This window comes from Coregonus clupeaformis, chromosome 29 (assembly GCF_020615455.1).
Source record: "Coregonus clupeaformis isolate EN_2021a chromosome 29, ASM2061545v1, whole genome shotgun sequence".
Classification (NCBI taxonomy): Eukaryota; Metazoa; Chordata; class Actinopteri; order Salmoniformes; family Salmonidae; genus Coregonus; species Coregonus clupeaformis.
The window spans coordinates 29,213,533-29,225,523 of NC_059220.1; the positions used below are offsets into that span (position 1 = coordinate 29,213,533).

The 11,991-nt window shown below is 43.0% G+C and overlaps 1 protein-coding gene across 6 annotated transcripts in view; it reads left to right on the plus strand.

Moving 5' to 3' along the window:
- LOC121544911 (steroid hormone receptor ERR2) overlaps nucleotides 1-1,882 on the plus strand; it is a 62,463-nt gene extending 60,581 nt beyond the window's left edge. For all 6 annotated transcript variants that reach the window (XM_041855155.2, XM_041855157.2, XM_041855156.2 and 3 more), the window contains one exon: nucleotides 972-1,882. In XM_041855155.2, the coding sequence (XP_041711089.1) occupies nucleotides 972-1,216 (245 nt within the window). In that variant the 3' untranslated portion in view covers nucleotides 1,217-1,882. The remainder of the gene's footprint in view (nucleotides 1-971) is intronic.
- Nucleotides 1,883-11,991: the final 10,109 nt, after the last annotated feature.

Consider the following 11,991-nt stretch of genomic DNA (forward strand, 5'->3'; position numbering starts at 1 on the left):
GCACATACAGTAAAAGTAGCCGTGAACAATGCAGTACACCGCGGCACATCAGAGAGAGAGAGAGAGTGACTGCAATGAGTCAGAGAGAAAACCCTCTGAGACTGAAAGAAGGTCAGGGAGGATGTGGGCTAAAGAGTCAGTATGAGACACATGGTGGTTGTTGTTGATGTAGTTTAACTGTTACAGGCCTACATACATGTAGTTTCACTGTTACAGGCCTACATACATGTAGTTACACTGGTTAAATCAGAATTTATATCATTCATTTGATATGATAATCAATCTGTCAAAATATGGTTTCCAGCTAGCTAAAGCGCTAACAGTCCTATGATAATGTAATCAAATGTACAATAGTATTTACTTTCATTCCATTATTTGAGCTACATGTTTCTGTGAGAGAAGAGGGAGGAAATGAATGACAATGTGAAGGAAGTATCATTTCCTTATTGAAGCTAGTTTATACCATCCGATTCCCAGATGGAGTGTTTATAAGAAAACAATCTATTCCGGAGCTGTCCTTTGGAACAGTGAGGTGTTTAATGTGTGATCATTCACTGGGGATTGGCTGCTATTCATTCCATTGTGTGCTCCAGGAATCAGCAGGATTACATTGATTTTCAGTCTCATTGGTCAAAGGCCATATGAAAATCAAACCCAGGGCACCAGGCAAAAAAAATACATTAAGCTTTGTGTTTTTCTTTACATTCTATTGTTTATCTTGTCGCAGTGTTAATTATGCTGATAACGTGTCCCATAGCTGACTGCACTGATAGATCAGTAGTCCCGGCCCAGCCATGTTTTACTTTAGCAAAAATACAATTGAGAGGATGTGTTACTGTTTACAGAACTATTTTACATTTCAATATATCAAGAAATGGTTTGTGTTGTCATTGTATCTCTGAAGATATTAACATAAGACTCATGTTGAAGAGCCCTCTCTCACTGACCCTGTCCCTCCCTCTCCTCTCCAGACTCCATGCATATAGAGGACGTGGAGGCGGTGCAGAAGCTCCAGGATGCGCTCCACGAGGCCCTGCAGGACTACGAAAGCAGCCAACATCAGGAGGACCCCCGGCGGGCAGGCAAGCTGCTCATGACCCTGCCCCTGCTGCGCCAGACCGCCACCAAGGCCGTGCAGCACTTTTACAGCATCAAGGTGCAGGGCAAGGTGCCCATGCACAAACTCTTCCTGGAGATGCTGGAGGCCAAGGTCTGATGGAGGAGCAGGTGCCCCCTGTGAAGGCGATTGGGACAGGGACAGGAACGGGGACGGTGGTGTGGATGGGGCAATGCAGACAGAGCGACATGGACAGAAGGGACTCAGGACAGGAGAGGGACACCCTGCTGACTGAGACAGGAGACAGACTGACCTCTCTTGCTCTCCGCCCCCTCGGACCCCCAGACATTAAAAAAATTTAAAATAAAGAAGAACAAATGCAAAACTTGGTTATAAGTATAAATATAAAATGATGCAGATTAATTTAAAATATATAAGAAATACTATGTACAGTAATCATTTTGTTTTGTTTATGGTCTGTGGTCATACTGTATGTGAAGGATCTCCCCTCTCTCTATATCTTCAGAAGGAATAATTGCAGGCTCTTAATTAAGATGGTTTGATTTCTAGTCAGAACCTCAGGACATCTCCAAATGTGTTCTGATGACAACACACATGTCAACCACTATGAACAGACTCACTTGTTAGACAGTTATTTCACCTCCTGGACTTGACCAGGACATGTACTGTATATATGTATTAATAATGGAAAACTGAGTGTACAGTTAAGTCTGGTGAACACGACAGCCATTTTCTCTCGTTCTCCTTCTTGGGGAAAAAAAAGAAAGAAAGAAAGAAAGAATAAAAATGGTTACCTAAATGTGAGCTCTATTGATCTAAATGCCCTTGAATATACCTCTTCATAGCAGTGAGCTGTGTGATATGGATCGGTCTCAGACAGGAAGAAGACAAACTGGTCACATGACATGTTTAACCAAACTAGCGTAGGCAGGTAGTCAGTCGTCTTATTCTGTAGTAACTCAGCAATAAAGGGAGCCGTGCCATGGGCAAGCCATGTTAAACCTCCTCTACCCTCTGCTTCACAATGCTGCTGTCTGTCTGTCTGTCACTATAAGACCCATGTGTCCCGGCATTGGACACACCACTCGCCTGTTGCACTGTAGTGTTTCTCCTCTGTAGATGTTGTTGTTGATGTTACTCTATCTCAAACCCCACATTTGGTCATTGTTCAAGCCGATGGAAATTGCCTCTTGGCAACTGAGCGAATGACCTGATTTGGGCAGGCTGAAAGTTGATGAGTGGGTTTGGGGCGGAGGTATCAAAGGATTTATTCTGAGTGGCAGAAGTCCAGGAGATTCCATGTTCAAACAATCAGAGGCCCATATGTCAAACGCTCTATTTTGGGTCCTTTAAGACCGTGACAGAGTCCTCCCACACACAGGGCGCAAGGTACCCAGCATCTGCTATCACCATTTTAGAAGCTGCCGGTCTTTTTATAGCTGGGGCTGCCTTTATGGAGCTCCATCCAAACGGAGGTGAATGGCAGGTGCAGTGCAGTGATGTGTTGGTAGCCAGCGCCTTGCGCTGACTGGGGGTATTTTTAACCCAGAAGGAGGTTATTGGCGTAGCTGTCTGCCTGCTCTCTACTGTGCTGCTCTGCCTCCCTCCAGGAGTACAGTAGACACGTGGAGCGCTGCTTGACTCCATGTTGACACAGTAGCTGTGGTGTAACACCTCCCAACAGGCCAGGAGACAGACAGGCATTCTTAAAGATGGCAATTCACCCCCCAAGGTGCTCTTGTGAGAAGCCATGCAGACTACAAAGTGTCAGCATGTTTCAAAGGGTAGCACCAGTCCTACGGTGTGTCTATACAACGTGTGATCTCTGGTGGGAAAGTGAGTAGAGGGGCTCCATTCTCCCTGTGTGTAAGCAGGTCGACCTCCATGGTGCATGCTGGGACCTGTAGTTCAGTACTGTAGACTCATGCTGCTCTTGTTCTCAAAGGGAGAGAATGTGGTGGGAGGGGAATGCTTATACTACTGACGTGATTTATGTGAAGTGATAAATTGTGGCACTGTCACAATATGATACTGTGATCAAATGAATCCCTGACATTGCAGATGGGATGGTCGCCACTCTGCTTGTAATATCATTGGCCAGCGTTAATCCGGCAGTACCCTCTTTTACTGCAGCCCAATTGGCCACTTAATCGAGGATGACTACACACCCCGGCACCTAATCATCCCAACTTGAACTAGCCGCTGTTCACTTAACAGGCTCCACTTTAGAAGGTGACAATGTAACTTGAGTTATTTTACTGTTGTGCAATACAAGGACTGATTCTGACTGAAACCATGCTGAAAGCATGCATTTACTAAGATTTGGGACAATTTGATCAACATTTCAATATTACTCAAAATAACTCTAATCAAAATAAATATCACAACTATATTTTCTTTGCTCGGCTGTAAAATGCAAGTGTTTTAATGGACAAGTACAGATTAAACACATCAAACAGTTTAGCAGAAATACTTTACAACAAGCTTTTTGTAATGATGCAAAATTCACACCCAACACGATGCAACGTAAACTCCAGGCACTTCCCCTCAATGCTTCACATCTTACATTCAAACCCTGGTTCTATATAATGTGTATATATCTCAATGTCAATAGTTACTGGACAGTAGCCTGTACAGTAGGTTGCCGAGTTACAACAGTTAAAAATAACGTACGGTATGCAGCGTCCTGCTGACTACTACCTCATCACTATTGTCCATACTTTTGATTTCAAGACTTACTCTTCAACATCATGACTGTATTGAAACATACCTGAGCCGTCCACGTTTCTATCAAAGATTTATTGTCTAGAAATGCTCCTGCCAAGATATTTGTAATTGTAGTCACCAGTTGTCTCTTACCCTCCATATGTCTGTTTGTAAAGGTACAGCATGCTTAAAGTTGACCTCATGAGTTGGCCATCAGTGGGCGTGACACCCATTTTGGTTATGAAGCGGGTACATGTTTTTATTAACATCAGTGTGTCAGAATTGGTCCCTTGATGATAAAATTGCAGTAAGGAACAGGTACTTTAAATTATTTCCTGCTCCTACATATACATATTTATGGTGTGAATTATATCATTTGGAAACAGTGTACATTGATATCTCTGATTGTTAAATCATCTATATCTGTGTAACTTTTATGTTTTGATTTCCTAAAAGGAACAAATAATTAAATAACTCCCAGAAGTCTGTGATTCATTTCTTATCCAACTACACTGTTGATTATGTTAAAAGATCCCAAGCAAACCTGACCACATCACATACTAGTATTGAGAAATAGTGCATTTATAAAGTCACATTTGTAAAGATGAGGGATCATCTTTATTATTAATATCATTAGACTCAGAAAGTGGATCAGACAGAATACATCTATTTCTGTGTATTAACCACGTGCTGTATAATAATAATATGCCATTTAGCAGACGCTTTTATCCAAAGCGACTTACAGTCATGCGTGCATACATTTTTACGTATGGGTGGTCCCGGGGATCGAACCCACTACCCTGGCGTTACAAGCGCCATGCTCTACCAATTGAGCTACGTAGCACCCTGTATGACATTTGGCCTTCATCCATGTTTTACTCTCTCATGTCTAGGCTAGGCTACTTACTCATTCAGCTTGCAGAGTAACCTTAATCCCAACTCCATCCTCCCCTCAGTGTATTTACCCAATCTGCAGAGACACTAGCATGCTCGTCCACAGGGTTTACAGACACTCAGATTGTGCCTGACTTAATGCTGTGAATTCAGGAGCGTGAGAGCAGAGAGCAGCAGGCCACCGGCGACGGGCAGATGAGCTAACAGCCCCAGCCTCCACTGAGCCAGACCAGGAGCTGTGGACGTGAACCATAGAAAATGCATCCGTCACAGAAAACAGGCAGACACGCTAACACTACCGGGGGAAGGGGGAGGACTGGGATGGGAGGGGTGGGGTTGGTGTGGTGGAGGGGAGATGGATCCATCATTTCAGGAAGCTGAGATTCCTGGGACTTGAGTATTCCCTGCTCTATATAATTATAAGAGGCAATTTCCTTTTTTGAAATAATGTCTCGGTAACCAATTAATTGTAATAATCCTCTATGTTGAAACTGCAGTGTTAAAGGACACCAGACAGTGCCGGGGTGATGGTGGATTCAGGTTGACTGAAGGAAGAAAGGAAAGAAAAGGGGGATGTATTCTCTCTCTGGTAGCTCCTACACATACTGTGTACATATCTGAGATGTAATGGGTACATTAAGAGTAATGGTATTTTCATGCAACATGAGGATCCTCCAGGCTCTCCAGTTATCCCAAGCTGTACAGCACCCTCTCAACTGATAACAGGCAGCTGTACATCCAGCCAGCCATTGACGAGTAAAAACACCTTTCATTAGGGCTACCACGCATCTCATCAGAATGCAATCTCCATCACAGCTGTATGACAGCTGTGTATTGCTTAAGTGTGTTTCATTATTCTCTGAGCAGCACTGATGATGGGGAGGGAAAGGATTACACTTCAGTGTGAGTGATAGGGTTTGAACAGAGCTGCTGCACACACTTTCCATCAACCAAAGGCTCAAATTACACTAAGGATGAAAACGGAGCGCGCAAATACCCAGGAGAACTTGTGGCACAGATATAGAGCATGGGCCACCATCTCTCGCTCTCTCTCACTCTCTTCCTCGCCCCTCCTCCCGCTCTCTCTCTTTCTCTCTCCCCCTCTCTCTCTCTCTCTCTCTCTCTCTCTCTCTCTCTCTCTCTCAGTCTCCCCTCACCCTGTCTAATCTTCCTCTTTTCTCTTCGTTTGAGTCCTCAGCTGCTCTGTACGATACGGTTGATCTTCCAGTCAGACTGATTTTTTTGTGTTTATTTATTGCTCCATTTGTGATAACAGGAGCGGGGCATATTTCACAGCCTAAGGGTATTAGTGTCTCTGACTGCACAATGTACAGAGAACTGTTACGTCACTGCAAAATGTACCTCCAAAAGTAGGGTCAAATACTGTAGTATTGTGTTAAATATAGGGTCCTCTTTTCAGGGGAAAAGCTGACCGTAAAGATTGTAGTGTCCAGTACTCAGGATCTGTGTTAGCGAATGTAAGTAGGGGCCAGGGGCCAGGGGCCAGTGATAGGTGTAGCTTTGGACCAATAGATCCCCCCGTCCTTTTAGCCTGGCATGGCTCCATCCACTGTGCCCAAATAAACACTGGCTCTACCATCACCCATCGATAGCCCAATATTTTGTGCTGTACACATGCTGTACAGAGTCCCTCAGGTGTACCTTGTACCTGATTCATCTCATCTACTGCATTGGACTACATAAAATAATATCTAACCCAAAAAAGTTAGCGTTTGCTCAAACTGATACATTTCTAATTGTGAAGATTTTGGTGAATCGCTGCCACATTATACCTACCTGTTACTCAAGCATAAGACGATCCATGAAGCCAACACCTCTGACCCTCCTTTGGACTCTGTGTGGCTAATCAATAGCCTCTAACTGCCTAGTAGGCAGACTGGGCTACAGCCCGTCTGAGATTTCCTCCACTCCCTGTCCATCTTCACTGTTTTAAGTGCATTTATCAGGTTACACGTCTACCCTGCTCTCCATTTAATGCATGGGAAGCAGGGGGGTCAAGCTGTTGTGCATACCTCATGGCCCTCACTGAACCAGCATCCAGGACTGTGCTCCTGAATATCCACTCAGGTGTCACACACAAGCACACACACATTAACACACACATGCACACATGCACAGTCACACACACACAGGGACTGGGGAAGAGTCAGCCGACACTCAATTGAAAACATAGCCCATTCTGGAGCCTGTATTTCAAAAGTGACACACCAGTCGAGTGCATCCTGTGAGGTGATATGGTTTCTGGACAGAGCGCTCACTGAGGTCATTCACACCAATTGGAGAGAGCTGCCTGAATGGCCCTGTCGTTTGAGCTGATCAACACCATAGAAATGAAGTGATCCACAAAATCCCCTGAGCAGTGGTCCTGAGGGACCAGACAGCGGGGAAAATCAGTCCTCAGAAGAGAGAAGCAGGCAGCCATGTATGTCCATATAACAGGGACTCTACTAGCCCACTAAAACGTAAGTGCACAGCACAAAATCACTGCATAAAAATGCACCTTTTTTGCTTAGAAGTATATCTAAGACAAAAACAATTGAGGCACGAACACAAACACTAGATAACCCCACCTGAAGTTTTGATCTTTCCTTTGAGATTTATATGGCTGGCTGTATCTTTATTTGCGTGGTTCTATGGTGCTGTGGGGGAGCAGAAATATCCCTGCTATCTGTGGAGTCTATCTTCTATTGCCAAAGCAAAGCCCTGCTGTGTGGTGGGACTTCTTCTCCCTCTGTTCTATTTTATTGCCTCTGCCATGTATTCACACGTTCTTATGGGCTTTTCCAATTTAGCCACTGGTTTGGAAATAATGACGGTAGATAAGGAGATCAGATAAACATGAATGAGTCCATCAAACGGAGAAAAACTCAGTTACACAGAGTGTGTGCTCACTTCACAGGAATTTAACACAATCACCCTGGCATTAAAGACCACTACTGTTAATGTGTACACTTACAGCTAGATAAAGACATTAGTTTGATAAATATGTGCAAGCACACTTGAGCATAGTACGTGCTGATTGTAGTATAGTATTGCTATACTTTTGCTTGGTTTTGTCATTTGTGTTTTCCTTGTAATACAGTATTTTTATCTACAATTTTGATGTCTCTTACATTGTATTTTCAGATGTGAATTAATTCAAATATATTCACCATTACCCAAAACCCAAATTAAACATGTATTCATATTTTTTCAATTTAAATCTGCAAAGGGTTTGTTTAAATGAAACATCATAGTCAATTACATGCTTTGTGTATAGACCCTATATATATAAACACATTTCAATTAAGTAAATTAGAACCAATCCTTACTCAGCAAGATCTTTGCATTGTGCTCATATATTTATTTTGAGATATACAGAATATCACCAGTTCATGCATGTGTTTGTTGTGACCATGTGACTCTCTCAGTGATAGTGACAGTGGCAGTAGTGACAGTGGCAGGATGGGGATTTTACTTTCTTCAGTTTCAGGGGGACTTGCAGGCAGAGTTCAGGCTCCCCAGCCAGAGAGTAAAATGGTTAGGAGTAAATCACGGGGAGAAGCCAGGGATGAACGTGACCTTTTCTGCATGTCAACCAAAGGTTAGCAATCTCGACTGGCCTTAAAGGAAAGGCACTTGTATGCCATAATGGAGGAGGCCCCTGCTTATTCCTGCGAACAGGTCGAGATCAGGTCCAATCCCGGGAGAATAGCCCTGGTTGCTGTGGAATTCTTTCTGCAAACCCACATACATACTGTCTATCCTCTCTTTACCTTCCCCTTTGCCTCTCAGTCTCATTCTCTCTGGTCTCTCTCCCCTCTTCCCAACGCCTTTTGGTTTCTGATATCAAACAAAACATTTGAAGGCGTTTCTAGCAAATAAAAGTACTGTGTGTTGCTGCTCAGATTTCCTTTGTATACAAAAAGGAGGGTGAAAATATTGCAGGTCAAAGACAAAACATATATATCATAAGTACAGTATCTTAGAATATATTTACATACATTTCCTACCATTTGTATTTGAGGAGGTTTAAGTGTCAAACATGTAAGGAGAGGATAAGAATGCATTTGATATAGTGAAATAGACGATCATGATCAACTGCCTAAAACATAGAGAGGAAATCACCCGTTCCTTATCCTCTTACGAGACATAGAAATCGTATAGATATTGGAATGGTACTTTGTCTGGAGACTATAGGCATGTTGTACATCTTAGAACACATATGACCGCTCCTAATTCACACATTTATATTCATAAACAGGATTTTGTATTTAAAATATGACTCATAAACCATGATATATGGAAATTGACAGATCATATGTGATTCCTGAATTAAAAACCATATAGATGACATGTTTGATGTCCTTTCCTCCCATCTCTCCTTGCCTGAGAAAGGAGCCTTGACCATGCAGGTAATTTACAGTGTTATGGAATGAGTGCAAAACATGCTGTAAATAAATGAGTCGATTCATTTCATTTTAGAACAGGGGGAGGTTAGACGTCCCCCTCTCCCCCTTCACAGTGCATGTCTGTATATCACAAAGAGAGAAGGGGACGGCAAATGGGGCACAAGCAAAACTATGCAGTCCATTTGCTAATTTCAATATGGTGTCCGTCTGTGTGGGTATGATCTTGGGCATGGTATGGTACGGAAGCAACCCCCCCGCCTTAGCTCACCACTCTCCCTGTTTCCCCTACGTCCCTTTGACCTTGCTCTCAATCGCACAGAGACCTAATAAACACACACAGACATGCACACATGCACGCACAGATGCACACACAAACACCGCACACACATACACACACATACACACATGCACAGATGCTACCATTGATGTGTTATGGAACTAAAGACATTTAGGAAGCCTTTTCAAACCTTATTAAAGGCTTGGTGTAATTACATGTCGACAAATCCTACACACAATAATGAGTCTTTTCTGATCAAAAAGGGTACAGTATTTGTCTATAACTAATATTTAACTAGTACTCTAAAGAAAGGGTTCAATGCATTGTGTTTGTATGTAAAAGATCCCCCAAAAAAAATAATTGCATATGAGTTCTAAATTCATTAGTTCATGAAGTAAAAACGACGTTCTCTTTGTCTCAATGTTTTCTTAGTGTTAAAGGAAAAAATATGTCACAGTGCTCTATGAGATATATATTTTTAACAAGACATTGTAGAATGTGTCTTTTACATTGTCAATCTAGAATATACCATGTGATACACAAAAGATACCTATGTCAATTCCTGACATCCATCAAAACTATCATGCTAAAGCTGCAGGGCTGGACTATTGTCTTTGTGTAGTTAAAGCTCATATATCGGCAGGTATTTTGGGAGACTTTTCACTGGAATTAACACTATCACTACACAGCTAATGAGAATGGTCAGTGAATAGATTCTTGAGGAAATCCCAATAAGAGATTTACTAGGTGTATGTAGCCTGTCCTTAGTCTCTGTCTGCAGCTGCGACATGTAACATGCATGGGCATGTTTGGATAGCCCTGATTGACTCAGTAACTGTTCTGTGGTGATGTGGCTAGAATGATTGCACAGTTGCGCTACATGATACATGTACAGTCAGGGAAAAAAGTATTTGATCCCCTGCTGATTTTGTACGTTTTCCCACTGACAAAGACATGATCAGTCTATAATTTTAATGGTAGGTTTATTTGAACAGTGAGAGACAGAATAACAACAAAAAAATCCAGAAAAACGCATGTCAAAAATGTTAGAAATTGATTAGCATTTTAATGAGGGAAATAAGTATTTGACCCCTCTGCAAAACATGACTTAGTTTTTATTATTTAGTCATTTAGCACGCTCCCGACAAAGAAATTAGGGTTAAGTGCCTTGCTCAAGGGCACAGAACACCAGGCTCGGGATTAGAACCTTTCTCTGGCACAACTCTAACCACTAAGCACCTGCCGCACTTGGTGGCAAAACCCTTGTTGGCAATCACAGAGGTCAGACGTTTCTTGTAGTTGGCCACCAGGTTTGCACACATCTCAGGAGGGATTTTGTCCCACTCCTCTTTGCAGATCTTCTCCAAGTCATTAAGGTTTCGAGCCTGACGTTTGGCAACTCGAACCTTCAGCTCCCTCCACAGATTTTCTATGGGATTAAGGTCTGGAGACTGACTAGGCCACTCCAGGACCTTAATGTGCTTCTTCTTGAGCCACACCTTTGTTGCCTTGGCCGTGTGTTTTGGGTCATTGTCATGCTGGAATACCCATCCACGACCCATTTTCAATGCCCTGGCTGAGGGAAGGAGGTTCTCACCCAAGATTTGACGGTACATGGCCCCGTCCATCGTCCCTTTGTTGCGGTGAAGTTGTCCTGTCCCCTTAGCAGAAAAACACCCCCAAAAGCATAATGTTTCCACCTCCATGTTTGACGGTGGGGATGGTGTTCTTGGGGTCATAGGCAGCATTCCTCCTCCTCCAAACACGGCGAGTTGAGTTGATGCCAAAGAGCTCCATTTTGGTTTCATCTGACCACAACACTTTCACCCAGTTCTCCTCTGAATCATTCAGACGTTCATTGGCAAACTTCAGACGGGCCTGTATATGTGCTTTCTTGAGCAGGGGGACCTTGCGGGCGCTGCAGGATTTCAGTCCTTCACAGCGTAGTGTGTTACCAATTGTTTTCTTGGTGACTATGGTCCCAGCTGCCTTGAGATCATTGACAAGATCCTCCCGTGTAGTTCTGGGCTGATTCCTCACTGTTCTCATGATCATTGCAACTCTACGAGGTGAGATCTTGCATGGAGCCCCAGGCCGAGGGAGATTGACAGTTATTTTGTGTTTCTTTCATTTGCAAATAATCACACCAACTGTTGTCACCTTCTCACCAAGCTGCTTGGCGATGGTCTTGTAGCCCATTCCAGCCTTGTGTAGGTCTACAATCTTGTCCCTGACATCCTTGGAGAGCTCTTTGGTCTTGGCCATGGTGGAGAGTTTGGAATCTGATTGATTGATTGCTTCTGTGGACAGGTGTCCTTTATACAGGTAACAAGCTGAGATTAGGAGCACTCCTTTTAAGAGTGTGCTCCTAATCTCAGCTCGTTACCTGTATAAAAGACACCTGGGAGCCAGAAATCTTTCTGATTGAGAGGGAGTTCAAATACTTATTTCCCTCATTCAAATGCAGATCAATTTATAACATTTTTGACATGCGTTTTCCTGTATTTTTTTGTTGTTATTCTGTCTCTCACTGTTCAAATAAACCTACTTTTAAAATTATAGACTGATCATTTCTTTGTCAGTGGGCAAACGTACAAAATCAGCAGGGGATCAAATACTTTTTT